The 27,555-nt window shown below is 35.0% G+C and overlaps 6 protein-coding genes and 1 pseudogene across 10 annotated transcripts; 5 read left to right on the top strand and 2 right to left on the bottom strand.

Annotated features, from left to right (window-relative positions):
- Positions 1 to 81: 81 nt before the first annotated feature.
- LOC103838570 (metalloendoproteinase 5-MMP) lies at positions 82 to 2,067 on the bottom strand. Its single transcript, XM_009115018.3, has one exon. The coding sequence runs from the start codon at positions 1,474 to 1,476 to the stop codon at positions 292 to 294; it is 1,185 nt and encodes a 394-aa protein (XP_009113266.1). The 5' UTR covers positions 1,477 to 2,067; the 3' UTR covers positions 82 to 291.
- A 700-nt stretch (positions 2,068 to 2,767) lies between these two features.
- Positions 2,768 to 4,417, top strand: LOC103838571 (deoxymugineic acid synthase 1-D). Its single transcript, XM_009115019.2, has 4 exons — positions 2,768 to 3,158; positions 3,370 to 3,613; positions 3,716 to 3,895; positions 3,989 to 4,417. Exons 1-4 carry the CDS (start codon positions 2,839 to 2,841, stop codon positions 4,214 to 4,216), a joined length of 972 nt encoding a protein of 323 aa, XP_009113267.1. The 5' UTR covers positions 2,768 to 2,838; the 3' UTR covers positions 4,217 to 4,417.
- Positions 4,418 to 4,645: 228 nt separating this feature from the next.
- On the top strand, positions 4,646 to 6,843 carry LOC103838572 (two-component response regulator ARR3). Its single transcript, XM_009115020.3, has 5 exons — positions 4,646 to 5,803; positions 5,876 to 5,952; positions 6,040 to 6,117; positions 6,189 to 6,259; positions 6,328 to 6,843. Exons 1-5 carry the CDS (start codon positions 5,629 to 5,631, stop codon positions 6,605 to 6,607), a joined length of 681 nt encoding a protein of 226 aa, XP_009113268.1. The 5' UTR covers positions 4,646 to 5,628; the 3' UTR covers positions 6,608 to 6,843.
- A 4,113-nt stretch (positions 6,844 to 10,956) lies between these two features.
- Positions 10,957 to 11,928, top strand: LOC103838573 (60S ribosomal protein L3-2-like). Its single transcript, XM_033278289.1, has 2 exons — positions 10,957 to 10,984; positions 11,044 to 11,928. Exons 1-2 carry the CDS (start codon positions 10,957 to 10,959, stop codon positions 11,841 to 11,843), a joined length of 828 nt encoding a protein of 275 aa, XP_033134180.1. The 3' UTR covers positions 11,844 to 11,928.
- A 113-nt stretch (positions 11,929 to 12,041) lies between these two features.
- LOC103838574 (paired amphipathic helix protein Sin3-like 5) lies at positions 12,042 to 19,679 on the bottom strand. Of its 5 annotated transcripts, XM_033278886.1 has the most exons (21): positions 18,029 to 19,678; positions 17,836 to 17,887; positions 17,675 to 17,744; positions 17,366 to 17,524; positions 17,112 to 17,277; positions 16,938 to 17,036; positions 16,702 to 16,860; positions 16,394 to 16,490; positions 16,009 to 16,184; positions 15,761 to 15,915; positions 15,559 to 15,686; positions 15,237 to 15,491; positions 14,660 to 15,102; positions 13,780 to 14,298; positions 13,610 to 13,704; positions 13,387 to 13,525; positions 13,151 to 13,303; positions 12,913 to 13,073; positions 12,728 to 12,839; positions 12,429 to 12,626; positions 12,042 to 12,332 (listed from the first exon to the last, which is right to left on the bottom strand). In XM_033278886.1, exons 3-20 carry the CDS (start codon positions 17,740 to 17,742, stop codon positions 12,447 to 12,449), a joined length of 3,264 nt encoding a protein of 1,087 aa, XP_033134777.1. In that variant the 5' UTR covers positions 17,743 to 17,744; positions 17,836 to 17,887; positions 18,029 to 19,678; the 3' UTR covers positions 12,042 to 12,332; positions 12,429 to 12,446. The 5 variants fall into 5 exon arrangements, with proteins under 5 accessions (XP_033134777.1, XP_009113273.1, XP_009113271.1 ...); XM_009115025.3 differs by lacking the exon at positions 17,836 to 17,887 and having other exon boundaries at positions 16,409 to 16,490; positions 17,675 to 17,756; positions 18,029 to 19,679; XM_009115023.3 differs by lacking the exon at positions 17,836 to 17,887.
- A 945-nt stretch (positions 19,680 to 20,624) lies between these two features.
- On the top strand, positions 20,625 to 21,407 carry LOC103838575 (kunitz trypsin inhibitor 4-like). The gene has a single exon (XM_009115026.3). The coding sequence runs from the start codon at positions 20,626 to 20,628 to the stop codon at positions 21,280 to 21,282; it is 657 nt and encodes a 218-aa protein (XP_009113274.3). The 5' UTR covers position 20,625; the 3' UTR covers positions 21,283 to 21,407.
- Positions 21,408 to 21,614: 207 nt separating this feature from the next.
- LOC103838576 lies at positions 21,615 to 23,528 on the top strand (annotated as a pseudogene).
- The last annotated feature ends 4,027 nt before the right edge of the window (positions 23,529 to 27,555 follow it).

Here is a 27,555-nt window from a genome sequence, read left to right on the forward strand (position 1 = left end):
ATATATTCGATTCTAGTTTTCTTTTGACTAAATTTATAATGGATTAAGTTCGAATATATTCGATTTTAAAGAGGATAGAAATTATTGCCAAACATAAAAGGAACAATATGATATATCAACAAAGATTTGAAAATATAATAAATACAAATGTTGTAAATTATCCTTTTAGATATTTTTCAAATTATAAGAAAATTTCTCCAAAAAAATCTTAAATAAGATATTCATGATTAAACATAAATATTTGTGTGTCTCTGCACTTTGAGAAACTCACGAAAGATCACTGTAAAAACGCTAGCAACAAATCAAAAGTATACACGTGGCGATCGAAGATAGGCTAAACACCAACCCTCTCCAGAACTCAGCACCACCGCTGGTTTCACTTCGACGGTTAGAACCACCGTCTCCATACAGATGCTGTATCCCCTCAATATCATCCTTCGCTAACTCCACCTTCCGATGTCCACCAGAAATCGCCGGATACATAATCGCATCCTCCACCGACGAGTGACCTAACCCAAGAAGATGTCCGATCTCGTGTACAGCGACCGACTCCAGATCCACCACCGACGTCACCGGCAATATCTGACGGCTCATATCCTCTCCCGAGATCAGCCAATCCTCGTCGCCGTCGAGATGAAACATCCCCGTAGGCGGAGACGACGCGTGCGCTAGCGTCCCCATCGGTCCATCGAACGGCTCTCCGTCCCCGTGATCCCCGGCGAAAAACCCGATCACTATATCGGCCCTGAGGATGGACTCAGAGCGCGTGAAGTTCAACGGCGTAACGTCCGCCCATCGCGTGAAGGCGCGTGCGAACACTTGCTTAACTTCTTCCGTTAGATTGTTGAGAGGAACAAACGCGTAGCTCAGATCTCGATTCCGTTTCGGCCACTGCGGCTTCCCGGGGAAAAACGAGTAACGCGCCACCGTACGGAACTTCTTACCGGCGTTCATCTCCGACGTAGTGCCGTCGATCATGTCCGGGTTGCCGCATCTCGGTTTAACGATCTGGCCTAGAGTCGACGCGTCGAGTTTGCCGGTGACTTTGAGGTTGAAGTTCTTCTGGTAAGTGCTGATGGCTGATTGGAGGACGTCGTCGAAGTCGTCGGTGAAGTTATCGACGGCGGCGGGGATGTAACCGAAACGACTGAAGTATTGTTTGAGTTTGGAGAGGCCGTCGGCTTTGTCTCCGACGTGGCAACCGGTTAGTTTCTCGAAAGTTTCCCACGCGCTTCGAGTGGCGTTTAGGAGGTGTAACGGTGGTATGGAAGAGATGTTGGTGTAGAATGTCGCTGAGATTGGAGTCACTATGACGACGAGGAGGCTCAGAAGCGTTAGCAGTTGCAGAAATCTCATTTTCTTGGATGGGAAAAATGAAGATGAAACGACGTCGGGTGTTATAATGCTACACTTGCTCCATTTTTCCACACGGTGTTGTAATTGGTACACGTGACAAGTTGTTGAAAATCGAAGCATGTTACGACATGTATATATGACTTTAGACTCGTCGGCGAATGGTTATAGATTAGTGGTATATCTTAATCAGTATTTGAATGCGGGATAATTGAAAAAAAGATGAATCAGTTACTAGATATATATATGTGTATATATAATTTATTTGTTTTATTAAAAGGGAAATACCCTAAAATATCACTAAAAAAATTCTATCACAAATATAGACTCTAAGAACCAAAATGACTAAAATCTAAAAAGTTTTTAATATCTTTATTTTATGTTCATCTACTAAATACTTTTTCAAATAAAATAGTGATACCTAATACACTCATCTACCTAATGTCGCATTAATTTAAAACAAATTAAGGTCCGATTATATATTTTCGTTCTAAACTGAAAAAGAAGCAAAAGTGCCTCCATTAGCAATATTTAATGGAATCTTTCACAATTAAAATCTCCTAGAGTATATTTGCAAAGTGATTTTGCCACATGTCTTTTCTATAATCAATTTCACAAAACAAATATGACATGACTAAAAAAATTGATGACATGTCTTATAGCTTAACATGACATGGACAATTACATTTAATGTTAATTTATATTTTTGGTAAGCTTTTTAAAATATGGTAATAACTCATATATTACATTTAATGTCAATTTATATTTTGGAATTTTTTTTTTAAAATATAGGAATAACTCATAAATCATTATTAAAATAAATATATTCAAATATGGCATTATAAATTTCGAAATATAATTTAATTAGTTTTTTTTAAATTATACAATTTTATTACTAAAATTTTCAAAAATATATACAATTTTTTTAGAAAATTATAAAAATTTAATCGTAAAATTATTATTTTTTTATATATCTACAAATTTTATAAATATTGTTTAATTTTAATTTTTGGTAATTATACAACTTTTACAAATTTATTTAATATATTTAATTAAAATAAATAGATAGAAAAATCTATCTAAGATTATAATTTCAAATATATACATGCATATTCTTAAATATATTTTTTATGTTTAATTAAATCAAATTTATATTAAAATATTGATACGAAAAAAGAAAATTTACAATATTAATAAAATTTTATTTAAAATATAATTTATATTTATCTGTTAAAAAATATTTTACTGCACGAAGACACCTAGTAGATAAAAAATAAAAAAAAAATAAAAAGGGAATGAAAAGTGATTCTCAATCAAAATTTCTTTAGGTACCCGTAATAATTTGACACTTCTTTTTTCATTGTTTATTTTAAATTCTTTACTTTATTATATGATAAAATTATTTTTAAATATTAATATTTGTTTTTAAACATCAGTCATTGAAACGATTCTGTAAGAGCAAACTTTCGTTGACTTTCTAAACTAATGTCTGCGATGACAGTCCCCAACCTCGCTATCGGATCTGATCACCACCTGATGCCTGTTCTAGGCTTCGGAACCGCCGCATCTCCCCCGCCGGAACCATTGCTACTGAAACAGACCGTCCTTGACGCCATCAAGCTCGGTTATCGCCACTTCGATACGTCTCCAAGGTATCTGACGGAGGAGCCTCTCGGCGAAGCTCTAGCTGAGGCGGTTTCTCTAGGCTTAGTCGGATCTCGATCCGAACTCTTCGTCACTTCGAAACTCTGGTGCGCCGATGCTCACGGCGGCCTCGTTGTGCCGGCGATACAACGTAGTCTCAAGTAAAGCTTTAACTCTCCTTTTCTATTTGTAAATGGCTGATTATCTCTCACTGTCGGAGACTTTTCTTGTCTTGTTATTAAGTTCATCTGTTCATAAAGAACTAAGCGCTTCATTGTCTTTGGCTTGGAAGCTTTGTCTCTTGTTTTACTTGATAATGTATGTTTTTTTTTTTTTTTGCAATTAAAAAATAATGTATCTTTTTTTTTGCAGAAACCTTAAGCTGGACTATCTTGATCTTTACCTGATTCATTGGCCGGTTAGTTCGAAACCGGGGAAGTACAAGTTCCCCATTGAAGAGGATGATTTTCTGCCAATGGACTATGAAGCAGTTTGGTCTGAAATGGAGGAATGCAAGAGACTTGGACTTGCAAAGTGTATAGGAGTGAGCAATTTCTCCTGCAAGAAGCTTCAACACATCCTTTCTATCGCCACAATCCCGCCTAGCGTCAATCAAGTAAAACCCACCTTGTCAATACTCGAGAATTAGCTTTGGTTTTGTTAGAAAATATAGGATTAGCTGAAACAATTGGAGATATATTGTTAATGTGTGAGAAAGGTGGAGATGAGTCCAGTTTGGCAACAGAGGAAACTAAAGGAGCTTTGTAAGTCTAAGGGCATTGTTTTGACTGCTTACTCGGTGTTGGGATCAAGAGGAGCCTTTTGGGGAACTCCCAAAATCATGGAGTCTGATGTTCTTAAAGAAATTGCTGACGCCAAGGGAAAAACCGTTGCACAAGTACTACTCTCAAAAGATCTCATCTGTTGAACAATGTGAAAGTGATCATTTGTAGTCAAGATTTGGTTAAAAAGATGAATCATTTGTTGGCAGGTGAGTATGAGATGGGCATACGAGGAAGGAGTGAGCATGGTGGTGAAGAGCTTTACAAAAAAGAGATTAGAGGAGAATCTCAAGATATTCGATTGGTCTTTGACTGAGGAAGAGATGCATAGAATCTCCACAGAGATTGCTCAGTGCAGAATCGTCGGCGGTGAGGTTTATATCTCCAAGAAAGGTCCCATTAAATCTCTAGAGGAAATGTGGGATGGTGAGATCTAAATCACTTCGTGGGGAAGTGACCCAGTAGATCCCATTTTGTATCATGATCGTAAACGATTTACTTGTCATTCCCTTACTTCATTCTCATGGTCATCATAACTTTCACCGAAACAAGGCCAAACAGTCCCATGGCTCAAGGGTTAATTATATCAGACTCTTCAAAAAAACCAGATTTGTTACTATTATGTATCGCAGTTTTGCTGTCACAAACGAGCTTCGCTGGGGTATCATATCATGATTAATCCCAAGTAATTCAAGAGGATTTTTAATCCATAGAAGCTCATGACCGCAAGTGCCATGGATCTATATAGTGCTATGTGGATGAGACTGGTGAATTACCGTGAAGAACAATATAGCTACAGAGAGTGCATCGGAGTACATGGACATAAAACTTAATCAGAGTCACAACAGGCTGTCAAACGAAGATCTAAGGTAGAGGAGAGTAGGATGTCTTCTCCAAGAGAACCTTTTAAGTAACATACTACACAGCGTCCCATGCATTTGATGAGATACATGCATGAACTGAGTGAGAATATTGTAACTCAATTTGGGACGAATGTGGGCTAAGATAAATAAGCCCATGTTGAATAAACTTCCGATTAACTCATAACACACACACAATACAACTGTATCTCTAGTGAATCTCTCCTCAAGATCTCACTCTCTCACAATACAACTGTATCTCTAGTGAATCTCTCCTCAAGATCTCACTCTCTCACAATACAGAGTATCAACTGGAACTATGAGCTAATACATCGATAAAGTATATCCTTCACTCTCTCTTTATCTATACTCTAGCTTCATTGTAACTGTCAAAGCCTCTCTGTCCCTCAGAGTTTTAGCTTCCTTCCATCTTCTTCCGCGTCATCAGCTGGTACTACTTACAGCTTATCAGCCCACCAATGAGATGTACGTACGTACTTCGTCGGATGCATGTAAAATGGGCCGTTATCGGATGTAACACAATGGTTTTGTTCCATCGGTGTGTCAAACGATCATGCACCACTAAGACCACACTCGAAAATAATATAAATGCATTGCTTCTATTATATTTCAGTGCCAAAAATATTTCAAAATACCCAAATTTTTTATGCGGAAACATGTGTGGAGAAGCTTTGAAGTTGATAATGGTGCTCACCAAATCATCAACATATATAAGAATATGAACAATGTAAGTAAATGTAAGAATCAAAGAAAACACACATGTTTTTTTACATCATACAGTTACTAAGTCGCGTTTATTTTCAGTCGGAGGAATGTCTTTATTTATTTATTCTTTTTAAGTAAGAAAAAGACAGCAATAAAGATTTGATTTTGGAAGCTTATTATAAAAGGAAGTGAAAGAGAAGAAAGCAAAAACAGAGTTGGCACTTTCTCTCTTCTCTCTTTCCTCACCGCCGGACACAGAGACTATGCCTCTAGACGGTGGCGTTTCTTGTCGACGCAGGTCAGAGATGATCGGAATAGGAATAGGAGAACTCGAATCTCCGCCGCTGGATTCAGACCAAGTTCACGTTCTAGCCGTTGACGACAGCCTCGTCGATCGTATCGTCATAGAAAGATTGCTTCGTATTACTTCTTGCAAAGGTTTGTTTGTCTTCTTTTTTCTTCATTTCAAAATAAATATATAAAAACTGATCTACTGAGATTCAAATGCAGTCACGGCGGTTGATAGCGGATGGCGTGCTCTGGAGTTCTTAGGGCTGGACGATGATAAATCCTCCGTAGAATTCGATGTAATCTCTCAAAAGAATCAGTTTTAAGTTTATAAGAGCTTTTTTGAGATTTTTACATAATTTGATTTTGATTTTTGAATCTTTCAGAGATTGAAGGTGGATTTGATCATAACTGATTACTGTATGCCTGGAATGACGGGATACGAGCTTCTCAAGAAGATTAAGGTTTTGAATATTTTCCCGCCATGAAAATAAGTTTCTTAAGCTGAACAGTGTGGATTTTTTTTTTGAAACAGGAGTCGACTAGTTTCCGAGAAGTTCCGGTTGTGATAATGTCGTCGGAGAACGTTCTCACTCGAATCGACAGGTTAATCTTTTTTCGGAATATTTTTAAATTTTGAAAAGTTAAATTCAAAAAAATAATAAAAAATGCAGATGCCTTGAAGAAGGTGCGGAGGATTTCTTGTTGAAGCCTGTGAAACTCGCCGACGTGAAACGCCTGAGGACTTACTTGACGAGAGACGTTAAAGTCTCCGACGGAAACAAACCCAAGGTTCCTGAAGATCTCAGCCGTTTCTCTTCTTTGGCTATGGTTACTCCTCCTCCGCCATCCATTACCTCGGTGGAATCCGTGTCTCTGTCGCCGGAGTCTTCGGTTTCGCCGGTGGATTCGCCGATAAGACCGATGGAGATGAGGAGTCCCGGATTAGATTAGAGAGATCCGTGGGATGACTTTCTCCGTTAACTTTTCTACTTTTGACGGGTTTATTGACTGCACGTTGACTTCACGCCGTCAGTTTATGGATCTCTCGTTGATATTGATTGATCGATGTGGGGTCTCTTTACTCTTGTACGAAAACTTTTTGATTTTCTTGTATTTAACTACATACTGTATGTTTCTTTAATCAAATAAGAGTTCAATTATCAAATAAGATTTCAGAGCTGGTTTTTTTTTTTTTTAATTCAGAGCTGGTTTTTAATTCATTAGTTACGGTGCCAGCGATTATATAATTTGTTAATTCGATTGTAGATCCAGTGATGTACGAACTGGAGTATAAAGTAATACCATTTTACACTAAAAAAAAGTAATACCATTTTACACTTAAAATACAAATCCGTTATTCTTTTATTATGCATACTAAAAAAGAATATAAATACTTTTATAATAGAACTAAAATTGTATATGTTCCAAAAATAACACTTAAGAAAAAAATATATACAAATGTTAAAAAGAATATATAAAAAGAGAATAAAAAGATAGAAAGACACATATATTCACATGATTGAAGGGTTATGAATTAGCATTTAAGTTTTATGAAATGAGGTTTAGGGATTAAGGATTAGGGTTTAGCATTAGGATTTAGGGCTTATGATATAAATTTTTATTTTTTAAAAAAATATAATGTTTTAATATTTGAAAATATTTATATTAAATGTATTATTCACAAATGATATATTAGTTTTTTATTCTTTAACAAAGACTATTTTGGTTATTTTCTAATTTGTGTATTATTTTGTGATAAAACTATTTTGTACTAGTTTTTAAGAAATTTTCCCTAAAAATAACATCTATCAGATTTTCTTGTTTTCATATATTGAAAATGTAACTTTACTATCTGTTCAAATTATAACTGAAAATTGAACATCATTTAGTTATTAATCCAGATTTTTAGGTTATAGATTATTTAAAATTTGTCAACAGAGATGAACACTTATAAAAATCATGAGACAAGAAGTGCAAACTAATTAAAGATTTTGATCCAAAAAAAAACTAATTAAAGATTATCATATAGGGATTCATATGAACATATCTAACCTGCAATAATAAATTAGTTAGATATTATATGTCCTAATCACACGTACTTATTTCTTGATTGGCACCACGACCAGAATAATCTACTTATAGAGAGAAAGTATATTAATGTATATTGAACTTACTTTAGAATCAAGGATCAGATCGGATACTACAAGATGTTACAGTACTAGTAGTTAATTAATTAACGAGACCCTTACATTTGCCCATTGGAACTTCGGAAGAGGCATTAATTTTAAAAAGGAAGATGCAAATGCAATGTATCAAGATGAATAATCATTGTAGACAACAGAATCAACCCAAAGATATCCCTCACGTTTGGCGTACTAAACTTGTAATTATTCAATCTTTATCTTCTTCCAATTTGATTTGTGTTTTGTCCCCTTAACGTACGGCAGATATACAACTTTTGATTTGATTTTCTAAGTAGAACATGCGATAAAACATTGACTTACAATTTTTTAAATGTAAGTATTTGCAAGTGATATTTATAATGCGAAAGCTAATAATTCACACTTGCGAGATACACAGTCGGTGTGGTGATCTGGATGTGTATATTAGCTTCAAAATATGATTTTTTTTCTGAATGATGGTAACATTATTTGGAATATCAAAAGAAGAAAAATTTGTACAGATGTTTCTTCCGTTGATGCTAAGTTTTATTGCATGTTCAACACAGTCAGAAGGCTGGAGTTCGTGAGAAGATTCGTACATAGTCTACAAGCCATAATGGAGGTTTCGTGTTCCTTGGCCTTCATCGTGACATACAACTTTGTATTGCTTATATGAAAGATCCAAAATATTATGGGAAAGATCCAAAATATTATGGGAGGATAAAACACATCAAAAGTAATATATAAACTTTTGAGAGACTACATTGTGGTAAAGAAAGAGGTAATCATTAACTATATACACAGAATTATAGTTGACCCATTTACTAAGCTCTTCTTAGAAATGTTTATCTTGCTCATATTTGAACTTTATATTTGCGACGCGTAGAATTTGATGAATATACTAATAGAATTGTGCCACACATTGTATTTTATTTTGATGTTTTCTGAAGATACTTCAAACATTATAGATATTTTTATGGGAAAGAAAGTGAATCTGCCATATGGGAAAGCGAATCTGCTTTATGGTAAAATAATCAATTTATAGAAAACTCTACAAGAAATTCAGAATGATGATTCAAAAATACATGAGGAAGTTATGGAGATTACTAAAAATAAATAAAAGAAGCTTATCAGGATAAAGAACTCTATTGAGAACATAAAAGCAAAAATATATGGCATACAAAGGTGACCGAAAAATACAAAATTTTACTAGATTTTAAAAAACAAAGACGCATCCAAAATAAAATAATCGGTTTATACAACCGAAGATAACTGGGTTACTTCAGAATTCGAGGTGGAAGAAGTGGCGGTTAAGTACTTCAATGATTTACTTAAGTCTACATCCAATTCTGATTTTCAGAATTTCTTAGAGGAGATTACTGCAAACCAAAATATTACTTACTTCGAATGATTCAGAAGAGGAGATCCGTGTGGCTTTATTTATGAAAGATGTGTAATCTTAACATCTGTTGAATGATTTGCATGTCATCCCATTGATCCGATTGTGAGTTCTGATTGATATAGCCTTTTCAAATTTTCCGTCAATAGAAAATAACACATTCGTTTGTATGGAACTGGAACTCTTTTGCTTGTCTCCAGATAATAAGGTTTCTGACAAAATTTACAATAAATCATATAACTATTGATGCATTCTATCATATGATATGGTAAACTAAGACCATCTACAAGTTTATGAACTTTGCAGTATGAACCAGATGAAAATTATCTTCATATAGATTACTTCTCATAAAATCAACAATTGTGTCCATGCATTATTCAACAAAATTATAATCCGTCTCTACAACCATCAATCTACTTGAATATGATAAAGCTGAATAACTATCTCTCTACAATAGTTGTTTTTCTGCATCTAACAGAAAATCATTGTTTCTACGTTGGGTTCTTCCTGTCTATCATCTTCCTTAATCACTGAAAGTAAACTTTATTTATATGCATCATTACCATTTGAACAGGTTCTACACCATAATTTACATTCTTGTTAGGTTTTTCTAACATATACACAGTTTGAGATTCGCTAGTGCTACCATAATCAATTCTCCATAAAGATACCAAATCTTGTAATTGGTATATAGGCATATATATATAAAGGCTAGCAAACATCAGTTTTTTTTTTCAATATTCATGTTATTCTTACAAGAAGAGTATGAACATTTCAACTTACGAGTTTGTATAATTTTTTGTTTTCGTTGAGCCACCAATATGAATTTACTAATACCATTTTCATATTTTTATTTAAATAAATTTGTCACCGGATCCATAGTATTCTATCCATTCACAAACGAAAAATAATGAGTGGAAATTTTTATTTTTTTGGTGTTTTATCGCGAATGAAGGATGGTGATACATGTAGATGAAAGCTGCTGACATTTTACAAAAAAATATAATAAATTTCCGACGAATTTTTTATGTTTATTGGGAATTTATTGCAGACATTTGAATTTTCAACGATCATAAATTTTGTGGAGAAATTGTCATAATTTCAATTTTTGTGATATGAAAGCTTATAGAGAAAAATTGTTCTCTTTGCCATTTTTTTCTAAGGTCATCAGTCATAATAATAATTTGATATTTGATATTTTTATTTGTGCTAAGAGTTATAGACTTATAGTATTTTTCTTATTAAATTTGAAAAATCTTACAAATTTGATATTTTGTTAAAAAAATCTAAAGATACCCAAAAACGTAAGAAAGAAACAACGAAAACGGGCCAAGCCCATACAAATATCATCACCCAGACAATCTGTTGTCTGTGACATAATCTCCTCTACAACAAATCCCAAGGTAGAAGAGGTTTTCTCTTGATTTTTAGTTTCCTGGATCTGGATTCTTAATCATCTTTAGTTTCAGGGAGATTGTGGGTTGTATCCTACTTCATGCTATTTTCATTGATCACTCTAGTATTTTCTTTGTTGATCATAGAGCTTCACTTTCTGTATGACAAAGTTAGTTTATGTTCTGACTCGGGCATCTGTATATTCTCATGTTCTTTGTGGTTATGATCGGAATGAAAACCCTCGGGAACCCATTTCAAAATCAAGGCTGGAATCTCTTATCTGCTCTCTTTTGCTGGAAACCATTTTTTTTTTTAAATGGCTTTCTGGTGAGGAACACTTACGAATGAGCTGGAGATTTGGCTATCTCTATGGTAGCCATATGCCTTTGATCCGAGGGAACATTTCCTTTCATTTTAAGACAAGTCCTGAGAGTATCCTTATGTCTCTTGTTTCTCTGCAACTCCTGCTTTCATTTATTGTAAATTGCTTGTTATATGGTTTGTCGTTGGTGTGGTTGGTTACGTGAAGACACCCCGTGGTCTCCGCTCTCTAACGACTGTCTTGGCTCAGTACATGAGCGAAGAAGTAAGGAGGAGGTTCTACAAGAACGGGGCCAAATCCAAGAAGAAGGCTTTCACAAAATACTCAAAGAAACACGAAACCGAAGATGGTAAAAAAGACATTCAAACTCATCTGGAGAAGATGATGAAGCTCTGCACGGTCATCAGAGTCCTCACCCACACTCAGATTAGGAAAATGAAAGGACTCAGACAGAAGAAGGCTCATCTGAACGAGATTCAAATCATCGTGGTCTCCGCAAGGGTAGCTTGTATTGGAGCTTGGCACCCTGCTAGAGTCTCTTACACGGTGGCTAGAGCCGGGCAGAACGGATACCACCACCGTACCGAGATGAACAAGAAGATTTACAGGCTTGGTAAAGTTGGAGAAGAGACTCACACTGCCATGACCGAGTTCGACAGGACGGAGAAGGAGAGATTCCCGCACTATGGGATAGTGAAGGATGATTATTTGTTGATCAGGGGGTGTTGCGTGGGGCCGAAGAAACGTGTGGTGACTTTGAGACAGACGTTGTTGAAGCAGACGTCTAGGGTTGCGTTGGAGGAGGAGATTAAGCTTAAGTTTATTGATACCTCGTCCAATGGTGGACACGGTCGTTTCCAGACTGCTGAAGAGAAGGCCAAGTTCTATGGTAGAGTCATCAAGGCTTAGATTTTTTTTTTTTTTTTCCAATCCCATAAAAATCCATTTAGTAATAATGTCCATTTATATTAAATCTCGATTCCATTTTCTGATAGTATTCTTTTAGTTATCCAAATTGAATGATCATTCTTAATTTAAAGTGGATTTGCTGCTGGAACTGCGATGAATGACAACAAACAATAATAGATGACGAAAAATACGAGAAGATTTAATGAAAGAGAAACATAACATTAGAAGGGATCCAACATTTGTTTGAATGAATGAATTCAAAATCTCAGACACTAGCATTGTCTGGTGGTACATATATAAATCTTACACTATACACCAAAACTGGCATCTCCAGACGCAATTTAGTAAAATAAACGGTTCTCATGCTGTCATGCAAACACTCTATGAGCCAAAATTATGTCAATAATCTTGTCAAAAAGACAGTTTGGTCTCTAGTCTCTACCACTAACTGATGCTTTGCTTGCATATCTCAGCCAAGAACATTCACACCTGCATAATAAATATACAAGCCCTAATCTATTTACAACATAGATCACCAGGTTTGATGAATGGTCAAAGATTCAGGAAAGAAGAGGGGTTACTTACGTGCTTGGAGCCGCGTTTTTAACGCAAGGAAACAAGTCTACGGTTAAGACTTGTGTGAAAACGTGATTTTCTCTTCTTTCTAGAGATTTCACTGCTACTAGGAGTAGTTTTATCATTGTCAAGCCCATTTGGACTCAGTTTTGGTTTCTTCTGCTTGCTTCTATACAAAAGATCTGATGTATTTGGTTCATACTTGACCTAATAACAATTTTGAAACTCTCCTTATCATATTCACATTAAAGGAAAAAACAAAAAAGATCAATACAAAAGATTCACAAGGCAGTATGTAAATTAATTACCTTGGAGGAACTGCAAGCCATCTTACATTCAACCTCATTGATAATCTTCAATCCTTCCATTGCACGCGACATCCCTGAAGATTCATCTAGACCGCTCATTTTCGCCTTATTCCTGAAGAGAGTTAAGTTTAATACACTTGCACAACTGAAGAAAAAAAGAGTTAAAGCTCTTATAATAATCCCACCTCTTAAGAAACAGACCAGGCTTTTCTTCATCAGGTAGAAGCGAAAGAAACTCATTCTGCAAATAATTAGCAAAACCTGGTTCCACTGCTACTGCTGTAACTTCAGGCTGGTCATTCCCGCTGTTCATAAGTTGAATCGACAGACGGGTCTGTGCAGATGACTGCAAGGATAACATTAGCATGTGAGACAACCATATACAAAAGGGTTTCTGCAAATATATCAAAGATAGAACAATACATATTCAATCCTGTATATGTTCTGATCATGGAGAAGGGCTCTGGCGTTCTCATGGTACACTATCTCAAAGAATCTTCCTGGTTTTCTGTAGCTCTCATATGTTTGTAGTTGCAGTAGCCTGGTGTCTGTCTCGTCAGCTGCAACCGCATGAATCTGAAGCATGTCCAAACCACTTCAATGTTCAGTACATAATAAAACAAAGGATGGAGAAAAGAAGTAGAGTCAAGAAAGCTTACATGCTTGACAAACTTCTGAACTAGCTTGTCTAATGTGAAGAGAATATATGATTGTGCTCCAATAATAGCTCGGCATTCATCTTCAAACTTTGTGTTATCACTCGAGCCGTCAAGTAAATTATAGAGGGCATCCATGAACCTGTGCTTCAAAATTCATCAGTATGGAAATGAACTATTGTTTCAATTTAAAACTATTACCAATACTTCTTAGAAGATAAACCACCTGGTATAAGAATCAGGAGATGTGTTATCTCGATCTGGAGCTTTCCATTTCCTCTCTGAATGTATCTTTGCAGATAGTATTCTCTCGTACAACATCTACAGAAAAAAAAAACAGATTTAAAGGTTTGAACTTAATTGACTTTTTGAGGAACTTGAGAAGCTTGCTCTTACTTGATGAAGCCTAAAAAGAACATAAAATGAATCATTCCCATAGAAAACTCGAGAATCATTGGGGGAGTCATGTAGTGCCACAGGAACATGCTTTGCAAGGGGCTTTACAGGTTGCAGAGACCGTTCTGAAAATGTGGAGAAGGATTCATCAAGCTGGTCACAATTCATAGCTCTTTTATGCTCTTCATCTAAAGAAACTTGGCCACCAAACTTGCTTCCTGAAGCCGGAACTTTAGAGGCGTTTTCATTCGCTTCTAATAACTTTTGAGTAGGTTTACTTCCATCATCTTCAGGGGATGTATTACTTCTTACATTGTCTGGCAGTTTCTGCACAGACTCGACGCCATTGTCTCTACAAACCTCCGAGTTGTCATGCTCAAAACTTTCGGTGGGAGATAATTCACCCTCTTCTCGCTCAACCTTATGGGGCTCTCCCATTGATACAACACTAACCTTACTACGATTCTCTAAATCCTCTATTACCAAATCCTTTGGTGACACCAGCTTAGGCTGGCTATCCTGTAGAACCCACAAACACAAGTTAGAAGAATATATATACACATAAGAGTATCTTTCTCAAGCCTCCTAATGTAATAAGCTTTGGATTAGTCACTCTTTAAAGTCTTGCTAATGCATATAATTGGTACTTAAGCAAAGCAATCATTAATTTTCCTGAACTTAGGGTCCGAATGGCAACATCCAGAATAATTGCGGTGCGGTAGTAACAAAAACATATAAATATATAGGTATATGTAGAAATTTTTGTTACTATTAACTAAGGATTGAAACATTCGAAGCCTTAAGACTATATTTAGTGGAAAATGTCTATACAGCTTTGGTTGAAGAAAAAGGATAAAGAAAGAAGAGACAACCAAGTTACCTCAGTATTCATAGCTGCACCAGCAAAGGAGCTTCCTATTGTTGGATTTTCTTTATTGGGTGTTTTTGGAGGTGTTAGTGGTTTAAGGTTTGAGACAGGAGAGCCGCCACGGGTGTTGTCTTTCACTGCCTCACGCTGCTCTTGGTTGTCTTTGGACTTTGCAACATCTATCACTGTCTCATCAGTTTGAGACCTAGAAGGAACGCCAAACATGGGCTCCAAAAAGGTTACCCACAGCTTCATTACTTTATCCGACTGTTCCGTAGCACATATCTCTTCACAATAATACTTGATTAGTTGATAAAGGTCAGCATGAACTTGTGTATCAGTGTAACTGAACTCCACATCAGGGGTGAAAGAGGGCTTAGTTCCCACAGCAATGGCATGAAGCGGATCTTCTATATGCTTTCTGTCACTGATATCTTTTATTTCCGCCACTAAACCTGCATTTAGGACACAGCAGACATTAAAAGTGATACAAAGACATTCTCTTTGTCTTCTTCAACCTAATTTAAGTATGTATTATATAAACAAAATGAACTTATATTTAGAGTGATAAAACTATAAGAAAACACACCTTTTGTGCTCAGATTCTTGGAGTCCTGCTGCTTGAAATAGAAGCTTCGATGATCTAGTGACTTGTGATGGTTCTTAGCATATACTTCAGCCCATACTTTCCTGAAATCAGAGCGACACCTAGCCCATTCTTCTTGTTTCTGCTTCAATCGAGTTAGTATCACCGGTAAGGCTATATGAGAATTCTTCTTCAGAAAATCCATGACGTCAAGCCCATAATCTCCGTACAACCGCTCAATGCATCTTAGGTTAAGCTCTGTTAAATCATCATATATAAATGCATTAGCCCCAGTCAGAACATAATAAACATAACAACTACTTGCCTGATAAGTGTTCTTTGATACAAATTGGCGTCTCTATAGAGATTGTGTTGTTGTTGATCTTCTCCAAAAGAGCTTCCACACGGTTAATGGCTGCATTCACAGACTCTAATAACATGTCTAACTCAAACCTGAGACAAGATCAGGACATTTTCAGACAACTTGGTGAAATTAGAAAGATTACTAAATATAGTATGTGTCTTACCTGTCATCCTCGCATCGAAACAAGCTTTCTTCATACTGGTTTTTACGCATGTGTTTGAATGAGTAGTCCTCACTCCCCGATGTGACAGATACCCAGTGGTCGTTAAGTACCTTTTCACCTAGTGTATTTCTGTAGCTTGGGATCTGAATAAGATACTACACAAGGAGAAAGCCAAAACAAATGATCATAAGAACACTAAAATGAAGTCTCATAGATCAAAACTATTTAAAGGTTTAAGAGGCGCTCACATCATCTGGAAGGAGACGATAACTTGGAGAACATTGAGCACACTCAGAAAGATCCAGTTCATTAATACCCTTGGCCACATGGTTGCTGGAAGATAGTAGAATTTTGTGACTTCCATTGTCTTTACTGCCATTTTCATAATCTTGAATACCCTCTTTGTCCTCTACCTTCAGGTATCCTGTCCATTGACCTTGATTGATAAGAGACAAGATTGACCATGACCAGAGCATAAAATATGACGATATGTCTCACAGATATATATAACTTTTCCTTTTATATAAAAATAACTGAAAAGTGGAAGACATATATTTATAATTTTGCTCTCAAGAGGCGCTGAGCCAGGCCTTAATAAATAAAAATGCTACACAGGTGATTCAAAATACTCACTTCCCAGAGAATTACCAGCAGAGCAAGCCACAAGGTTCTCGTCACCATCTTCTCGTTGATCAGAGTGTTCAGTATACTCATTCCGTATTTTTATTCTCTGCGGCAGATAAAGAGTCCGTATAAACATCACACTCAAACTCTGAACCATCAAGGTTAACATAAGTTAGCTCATCCTCTTAATTGATCACTCTAACCACAACTAGGGAAAGAATGTTAATAATTTCCAACCTAAGCATGCATGGCCACAAAGCAAGCTTTCTACCACAAACAATTAAAATCATTATTAAAATATTTTAATTTCGAGAAACCTTCTCAAAATTCCTTGGATGCATTGCAGGAACTGGAGCACCTGGTACTGCGTTACTTCCGGACAGAGGGTAATGAGCAGAACCTGGTCCTGAATTATCAGGTAAGAAATGGGCGAACTCCACAAGCAGATCTTCATGGTCCTGGAACAACAGAGTAACCTGTACAACAGATAACAATCAGAAAAAAAAAAGTAGAGGAAATCAATAGTAAATGCACATCAACTGTAAACACACACCTCTTGATATACATCAGAGATAGACTTGCTTTCCTTTCTATACATGTTCAAGATGTCTAGAAACTTTTTATATGCACGGTCATCACTTCCAAACCGCGCCTGCAGAAATAAACGTTTAACTGGTTTAAATCTATAACTAAATTGGTATATAATTCTACAACATTATATACATACCTTGATCTTGTTAACAAACTCAATAGCTTCTCCAAAATCAACTGCCTTCTTCTCAGGAAGGGTTATCTTGTACCCTTTGGGCAAGAAGGTATTAAACCCCAAAAGCAAGTCATCATAGCCCTTGAACAACACTCTTACTCTCGCTATGACACCACTTGTGTCAACTCTAACAAACCAACACGAGACACCCAAGAAACTAAGCAAAACAAGACAGACCAAAAAAATGGAAGAGCAAAGAAGGGTATATTTATTACCTCTGAGCTTTAAAGTCCTTCATGACTTCAAGGAAAGTGTCATACTTGTCTTTCTTGTCCTGAAACATATCTTTCACAGCTTTGAGGTAGCTCAAGGCATCACCTGTTGTCAGCCCTCCCATGTTTCCTCCTCCACCAATCGTTAGAGCCTTACCATTTCTGCATCACACAAACATAATAAAGTTAGTTTCTTTTCCGCATTTAACATAAAGAAAAATCAAAATTAATTTTGTACGGAAAAAGGCAGAATTTGAATTAAAAAAAGACAAATCAGGCAAATTAGGATTCAGACCAGGACAAAGAACTTACGTTTCACCTCGAGACGAAACAGCATGTCCTCCTCGTTCAACGTAGACCTCTTCTCTAACCCTCTTCATTTCTTTTTTGATTTTTAACACAAAAGAAAAAAAACAAAGATTTAACACGCTTCACTGTGTGCCCTGAAACAAATCGAAGTCGGAGAAGCAAACCAAATTCAAATTATTCTCTAACCCTCTTCACTGTAACAGACAGAGACCAGATCTATCAAACAAGAATCAAAGACACAAACAGAAGAAGAGAAGTAAGAGAAGGAGATTTTTTCGATATTTGAAACCGTGTTGAGAGACCGGATCACATTATTCAAAGGGGACAGAGATAACTTCTAGGTTCCTTAAAACTTACATAGAAGAGACAGAGGAAAGTGGATCGCCGCCGTGAGTTTGCCGGATAAAAGGGATACGAATCTTTCACACGAAAGAGGAAGCAAACGGACAAGGTTGCTTTTGCTTTGGATCTCTGTATCTCTTTCCTCTCTTTGTCTCTGAGAAGATAGAAATAGTTTTCGGGGAAGAGAAAGAGGTTACCCGTAGAAACCAAAGGCTAAAAAGCTCGAGCAAGAGAGGGAAGAGAAGCGCCTGTGAATGTTAATGACTTGATATGTATGTGTGTATGTGTGTATGTGGTGGTATGTGTATGTGTATTTAAAGTTTTTTTATCTACGTATAACCTTTGGAACCAAGCAGATGGGTTTGAATGGGATTTTGATAATTTCTCTAAAGTTTTATTATAGAGTTTTTTTATTTACAGGGTGTATCCGCGCTTTCCGCTGATTGTTAGTTGTTTTAAAAGAGATGAGTTTGTGTGAGTTGAGTTGAGGGTGGTACCAAGTTTATGTTGGTAGCAAGATATATCCGTTGTCGTACCTGTTTTTGTATTTGTTTGTTACAGACGCTGTGTGAATGTTGCTTGACGAACTTCTCACAGCTTGAGCTTTGAGTACAGCAGACGGATTCGTGTTACAGCCATCAGATGGTGGAGGTTTCTTCTTAACCATTTGCAAAGGAATTGAGGTATGTTCCAAGCCAGAAACAGGGTTGATCCTTCGCTTTGTGAAAACCTTTAACTTGAGGGCATTCCATCTGTTTGTTGTGTGAGATTAGTTTTCTTGGCTTTATGTTATGTCTTATGTGCTGAAGTAGTTTATTAGTAACCGTTAAGGCTTGGGCAAAATATCCGGAATCGAAGAACCAACCCGAAACTGACCCGAAAATCAGGATCTCGAACCCGATCGGACCCGGGGTAAATAACTGAATGAGTCTTAAATTGATGTATCCGAAGAACCGGTACCCAATCCGATCCGAACCGAGAACCTAATGAGTATCCGAAGATATCCGAAATATATATTTACAAATATTATTTATAATTATATGTATAATTATTTTAATAATTTAAATTAAAATTATAAATTAAATATATTAGTTATTTTCAATACTTTTGTGTATTTTCTGATAAAATATGATAGTTTGGATAGAAATACTCAAACAAAGCCGTATCTAATGAGTATTTTTGGTTATTTTTTGGTACATTTAGGTAGTTTGGATACAAAATACCCGAACCGAATCGGGGTAACATGGTTACTTTGGTTACCTATGATGTCACACTTGGGAGAGGACAGCCACGAACACAGAAAATAACCGGAGAACCAAAGAGATCAGAGGCGAGCCCGGAGGAAGAAGGTAGTTGTCCTCACGCATCTTCAAACCACCAAGAAGCCGAAAGATCTAACAAGGTTTTCAGATCTTAACGTAATTGAACCTCTCCTTATGCCATAAGAAGAGACAGAGACAAACGAAGAAGATCAGAAGTGAAGGAGCACAAGGATGCCTCCGACAGGAGGACGAGACGGCCGTCGGAGCTTGAAGATGATAGAGGTGAAACCCCTAATTGTTTGGAAGAAAAGAGTAATGGAAAAGAGATAAAACCAAAAAACTGTTGTAGATAAATTTTTTATAGTAACTGATTCCGAAAGGCCCCATATCTAAAAAAATCCCATTAACACCGTAGAAACTCGTGGGCCATCTGCCACAGAATTTTTTTGGAGAGGTTTCAGTACCACCCTGCTGACAGAGAGTGGAACTCGCGACCTCCGGCTTTAGTCAACATATAAAAGCTTGCAATAGTCAACTGATGAATATAAAATATTATTTCCATAAAACCTTCAAAATATATATTTGGTCAGTTTTCTCTTACAAAATGAAAAGAGCACGGAAACATGACTAATATTATTTAATCCTAACCGGTTCAATTCTTTAGATAGGTCGAACAAAGATTATCTGTACCTTGGATGATAAGAAAGAGGCATAATCGGTTACTGAGAGTAATAAAGAAATTTTATATCATAAAGCTATGTATTTAGGTGGAGGTTAAAGCTTTTACAACTTCACACTTGAACAATTTGCTCACAGAATTAATCAGACGAGGAGAAAGTTACGAAAACACGAGGCTAAAATGACTTATACACTATGAACACATGCTTTGGTATCTTTCCTCTTTAAACTAACACTGTTGTTATCGCTATCTTCTAAAAGAGTTTGCGTTCATGATATCACAAGAATCGAATACATGTGTGGAAAGTACCGACGGTTAACCAAACTTTTGACAGGGAGCTCAATTTCGAACCAATCCAAATTGAACCGATAAGGGGAGCTTTTTTTTCTTTTGTAACCAGGGCCGGCTTATTAGGGGGGACAAGCGGTGCGACCGCCCCGGGCCCAAACCCGTTTAAATAAATAAATAAACTTATAAAATGAGAGCTATGGATGGTGAACATACATAATCTTATTCGTTATCCAACGGTCCAAAATTATATCTCCTCATACCAAAAAAATAACACGTTATAAAACGCGTGGAAGGAAAGTGGAGCATACAACTCAAATCTCAATGTACTTAAGCGTCTACAAAGCTGGTGTGTGCATGTTCCCTCTATAAATACCGATCACATGAACTCACATTTTCTTCATACAGTAACATTCAAATCAAACCAACTACATAAACCCAAAACCATGAATCCTATGTTTTACTTCCTTACCTTAACTGCTGTTCTGGCCGCGACTGCTAACGCTGGCGGACCAGTTCTCGATTCCAAAGGTCATCACATATTCAGCGGTAGTTACTACGTTATACCTCGCATCTTCGGCGCTGCAGGTGGCGGCCTGACTCTAGTCCCCCGTGGTGACAAACAATGTCCTCTCTATGTCGGTCATGAAACTTTAGAGGTTAAGATGGGCATTCCCGTAAAATTCTCAAGCTGGATGTCAAGAGTTGGGTTCGTTCCCGAATCAGAGAACCTCAACATCATGATGGATGCTAAAGCTACGACCTGTTCCCAGTCAAACTACTGGTGGGTCGCCCCTTCCGACAAGGACCGTAAGACGTGGTTCATAGCGGCTGGTCCTAAGCCAAAAACTAAAGAAGATCGGTCCATGACTTCCTTCCAGATCAAGAAAACTGGAGATTCTCTTAAAGGCTACAAGATTGTGTATTGTCCTAAGGGTAAAGATTGCATCAATGTCGGGATCGTTAAGGACAAAAATGGCGTTAGGCGTTTGGTTTTAAGCTCCAAACCATTCCCTGTTGTGTTCGTGAAAGCTACTTGAACAGTCGTCCAAGACTATGTCTATATATTCCCTGAAAGAAATTAAAGACTACAAAGTTAAGAGGAGAAGAGTTATAACCTACGTTTAATAATAAAACTCTATCTGTGTTCATTGTTTTCTTTGTTCATCAATCAATCATATCTAATTATATAAAAAAATGTTGGAGTCTCTCCTGCTGAGGACACGTCACTAAGTCGTGCAAGGAGGAATCAACACGTGCCCCTCTTTTTTAAACGTCGCGTTTCATTTAATCTTGCGCTAACATTTGTGGGCTTCGTACCTGGGCTTTATGATTACACAGCGTTCGAGTCCGAAAGTGACCTAACGCTTATCGTCTTCCTCGGTCACAACAAGTCTAGGGTTCATACTCCTCTTCCATCGCCGACATCAACAATGGAGTCTCGAGAAATTGTGCCAGGAATGTAAACGCTGTGGGGAGCTTGCGGGTTTATACATGTGTTCGTCGGTGCTCTAACACCGGCTTCTAAGGTTCTGGAGTCCCATCATGTGAAGAAAGTCAGTGTCTTGTGGGGTTACCAAGCTGTCCGTCGGCGAGCAGGTGAGGCCAGCGACCATTCCGATTACCCGGAGCAACCACAACTTCAAGCTTTCTGCTATACTATGTCCGTACGTTTCTGGGTATTCTCAAACTTTGAATATCAATTTTTTTGTTTCATTCGAACTAAGGTTATGATTTGATCCTGTGTTTAGATCGGCTACCTAGAATAGCGTGGTTTTACAAGAGGTGTGACTATCGCATTATTATTGATTTTCATTTGATGATTATATAGAACCTGTGTTGAATCGAATTGAGGCAAATTGATTATACCGAATCTGGGTTTAATTCAATTGATTCAATTTCGTAGGTTGGTTGAATCAAATTAATGCAAAGATTTTCATCTCTATAATGTTCTGAAACGACAACCTTTAAAAAAAAACATTCTTATGTTACTGTCAGAATATAATTTTTTTGTTTGTTTAACAGATTTGAGAAGAAGAAGAAGAAGAAAGGAACAACAATGAACTCTGAGCAAAACAACAGCACAAGCTTCCCACCAACTGAGCCAGAACTCTGTGACAATAGATGCGGTTTTTTTGTGTCTTCCAACATGAACCTCTGTTCCAGATGCTACAGAATTCTCCGAGCCGAGGAAGATCTAACCGCTGTAGCAAAATCTGCTGTCAAGAACTCACTTATCACACCAGAGTAAAAACAGCCTCTTGAAACCGAACCAGCCTCTGTTGTTGTAACAGCTGAGCCGTCATCAGCTCCTATAGCCACGGGACAGGAGGAGGCAGAGCCGTCGAAACCTGCACGGACTAACAGGTGTTTCAGCTGTAACAAGAAGGCTGGGGTTATGGGGTTTAAGTGCAAATGCGGTAGCACGTTCTGCAGAAGCCATAGGTGCCCAGAGAAGCACGAGTGTAGCTTCAATTTCAAAGAAGTTGGACGTGATGTAATCGCAAAGGCCAATCATGTGATCAAGGAGGATAAAGTCGAAAGGATATAAAAAAAAAAAACTTTTCTTTTTATAAAGTAATTTGGGGTCTCCATCTTTCGTAAGATCTCTATCTATCAGTTAATTATAATCAATATATTCTTATATTACTATGGTGTTGTTTGTATAAGAGGGAGGAGATACGACATTGACTCTTTTTATATCTGTTGCTACAGATTATTGTTTTTTTTTGAGAAATGTTACAGATTATTGTTATAATTCTATATATTTATTTGCATATAAGCTCATTAGTGTTAAAAAGCTCTAAACTTCACTATATTGAATAAAAAATGTAAAGCGAATCATTTTATAGATCAAGATTAGAAAATTAAAGAAAATATAACCAAATAGTAATACATAATAGATTAAAAGAGATATGTTAAGTTATTCTAACTAAATAAATGTAAAATATATTTTAAATATTTATGTCATGAATTCTAAGAAAAACTATAAACATAGATCCACAACTATGTAAAATTAAAATATATTGTTATATAGTCGAATAAGAGTACGATATAAAATAATGTAAGAGAATGAATAAAACTAGGTAACTTAAAATTAAACAAATAAATCAACAATTCTACACCATTATAATAAAATCAGAATAAAACTTCAAATAAACAATTTTATTAATCGTAAGGTAAAATTTATACAGTTGTAATGGAAATAAAACTGAATAAAGAATAACAATTAATAAAATAATAATTTATACTAATACAGAACAAAATATTTTAAAATAAAAACAAATATCAAACAAATATCAAAAATATCAAAAATATTTATTCTAACTATTTAAATTATTTTTAAATTGTCATCCCGCCCGTAGGGCGGGCCGGCCCTAGTATGTAATAAAACATCTTTCCTTTGTTTCTTTTAATTCTCTCTCACCAGTTTAAGATTCACATAACTTGGAAATTAAATAGAAACATTTTCTCTTTTAGAATGGCCACATGTAGAAAATGCATTATCTAACACCACTGCACCACAATACTTCTACAGATAATTGGTTCATACATATACACATATGTGATCGAGTACAATTGCTGAAAACATCTGAAAGTTAAACTATAACAAAATGTCAAAAAAAATACTACGAACTCATGTTTTACAAAGTTCAGTCAATTAATGATATATATATATATATATATATTCATATATATATATAGAGAGAGAGAGAGGGAGAGAACGAGAGAGAAACAAAAAGGAGTGGCAACACAAAGATAATCCTCTGGCAAGTAGTTCCGGTGAATGTTGGATTTTTGGTAAGTAAGACATATGTATAATCGCTGACAAAAAGAAGAAGACATATGTATAATGTACGTGTAGAATTACAGACGAACAAAAGAAGCGACCAACAATCTCAAACGGCATTGTTCTAAGTGGCAGTTTACCCTCTTGTGTAGTAATTACGTAACAAATGTATATCGATATTTGGCACGTGGGGTCGTCTTCAAGACTTTATAACAAGTGTTTTTGAACATTTAGCAGGTCAATATGCTGACAAAAATCTAATATATTAAAACAGAGACTTCTTTTCATGTGTGATTTCTTAGTTTGGACTATTCCTAGAAAATATCATATTTTACATAAGTTAATTATTATATCTTTTAATATCTTTATCTTTTTTTTTGAAATACAGATGAATATATTTAAAATGTTCTAACAAAATCTTTTTAAAATCTTCTTAGAATCTTTTTAAATTTACTTTCAAAAATTAGTTAGTTTTAATTTAAATTATCATAAAATATAATTAGAAATTAAAATTGAATATAGTTTTGGTTTATAAACGAAAATTTAAATAAAATTAAATTAATTAATTTCAAAAATATATTTACTAATAATTTTTAGAGGTTTTGTTAGAAATAAATATTTATTTCTATTTTAATTTTTTCAAATTTTTTTTCTAATAAAGTGAAAATCATGATTTTTTGATGAGTGATATTTTTATTTGGACCATCATTTAAATTTTCTATTAAATGTATATCACTAATGCTAATATATATAATGTTTTTAACTACTTTAATCATAATATCTTTTATATCTTTTAATTTTTTTAAAAAAATATAAAATTCTAACAAATCTCTTGAAAAATATTATAATAAGATCTTAATTGTCATAAATTGAATATAAATATTTTCAACTAATTTTGTAATTAGTAATGAAATGTTACTAAAAGAATAAAACTATATCCTATTTTATCAATTTTATAATAATATCTATCATTTTAAAATAAAAATGTTATATTGAACAAAATATGATAAAATTATTTTAAATTGATAAGTTAACATATTTTATTTTCATAAATGTAAAATATTTATGCTAAAAATATAATATGTTGGTAGAACGGGTTAATATTAGTAAACTATATAATACATGTATAAAAAATTAACTTATCTTAAACTTTTTAATATACAGTAATTTATTATATAAAATTAATAAACATTAATAAATTACTAAAAAAATCTAGCGATTTGAATTACGGATCATGATTATAATAAATTAAATACAAAATTGTTTTCATATATGTTGTTTCATGCATTAAAAATTTTAGTTTAGTAATCAAACGCAAATTCAATAGGACAAATATATAATAAGTAACATATATATGTGATGATTTTAATTTACAGCATGAAAACTATAAAATTATTATATTTGGCATAACTATACTAACATTTAAATATGTGAATAACATTAAAAATATATAATAATTATGTAAAATAAATATGTATATATATATATAAATGTGAAAATATATACCCGCACGGTTGTGCGGGTGGAAATCTAGTAATAATTAAACTTGTAGGGGTGGGTAAAATATCTGAAAATTTGATTTGATATGTTATTCATTTCAATTCTATCTAATTTTTTGATATATGTAACTTTACAAATCAAAATAAATACTACAAAAAATAAATACTAGTATACTACAATTCAGTACTCATAAAAATAGAATAAATCACAAATACTAATATTTTAAAAAACAAATATCCGATCCGACATATACATATATAAATGTATATAAAATTTATGTATATATCTCTATATAAGTTTTAAACTATTTTTGTTCACTAAATTGATTTTTTCTTTTTAAAATTTAAAAGTAAATAACTTTTAAAAAGTTTGTAATGAAATATTATTATTTTACAATAATTTTTTAATTAATTCTTACGGTCTGATTGAAACACCAGTTATTCTAGATATCCGGAACATCAAATATTTTTAAAGTTGCAGAGCATATCGAACTGGTAAACTAATTGTTTGTGATAGCATAGCGGATCACGTATATCCTTAAAATATTGAATATTTGTTCCGCGTCCACTCCTATAATTTATTCTCTTTATTTGTTTCTAATATACTTTAATTTATTATAAAATCTTCCAAATTAGAAAACATTAATCTACATCTAGAACTTTTTGATGTTTTCAGCGTGAAAAATATTTTTTTCTTTTGATTTTTCTGATACGTGGGATCCCAAAAATATTTTAAGCCCAAAAACTAATCTTACGAGGCCTTGGGTAGCATCCGAATACGCGAAATGCCTTCCTAGGTCGCCAATACTACTCGAACCCAAGGCGAAAGTTCTAGCTGTAATCTTTTTTCCACTAGTGAAGGTAACTTGGTTCAATTGTGACAAATATGTCTAGGAAAATTGGTACATATGACCCTAATTACGTTCTTCAACGTAATAGTTTATGCTCTAAATTGGGTTTTGCATTTGAAAATCTTGGGATTGAATTGGAAATCTCATTTAATTGTATTTGATTATACACATTGGGTGTTTTAGCATGGTTTTTGGGTCGGTTAAGACTTTAACTAGTAACAAATAGATTGCATTGGTTGAATCATATTAAACTTCAAGTAGATTAGAAAATCAATTGGAGTTCCTGCAATAGGACAACTAAGTAAAACTAGTATTAATGATAAATTTAGTATAACTAATAAATTGGTATTATTGACGGAAGTTACATCTTAATAATTTGAAAATCATTATTATGTTATGCATATTAGATATTTTATAATGATTTTTTGGTAGATTAGGACTTAGAATTGGTACAACTATGGACTTAATAATATTAGGCCTTTATTGGTAAAGCATTAGCATTAGCAGTAACTTTTTTTTTTGTCGATAACATTACAGACTCATATTGATCCTGTAAACCAAGTTGGGAGATGTTGATCCATGTGAACGACGAAAGACGGCTGAATCCTGACACTGCGTGCTAGGCTATCCGCCTTTGTATTTTTCATTCTTAGCACATGAATGATCTCTGATCGTATGAAGCTCTCTTTCAGATTCTGAATATCTTCCATATAACTTGCAAAAGCTGGCCATTTCTCTGGTTCCGAAACCATCTTCACCAATTGAGAACAATCCGTTGCAAATGTAACCTGAAATTATCGTAAATTACGCATACATTCCATAGCCCATAGTAGCGCCTCCATCTCTGCATGCAAAGGGGTTAGAGTAGCCCGGACGTTCCTTGCTCCCATCAGTCCCTTAAAGCCTTCTAAAGTACTAAATCAACCCTGACCAGAGAAAATATCACCCTCTTTCCACGATCCATCTGTAAAACACCATTGTCTGGGAATTGACGGAAGAGACGTAACCTGTACCTGTGTTCCCGTTTTCTGTTCATTCAAAAGTTGTGCCTCTGCCCAGAGTGTCGATTCCGTTTCTGCCAACTTAAGAGTATCCTTAGGATCCATATCCAAATTACTAAAAACCTTATTATTTCTTCCTTTTCAAATATACCATAGTATCCAAGCGAACTGA

The sequence above is a fragment of the Brassica rapa genome, chromosome A09 (assembly GCF_000309985.2).
Source record: "Brassica rapa cultivar Chiifu-401-42 chromosome A09, CAAS_Brap_v3.01, whole genome shotgun sequence".
Lineage (NCBI taxonomy): Eukaryota > Viridiplantae > Streptophyta > Magnoliopsida > Brassicales > Brassicaceae > Brassica > Brassica rapa.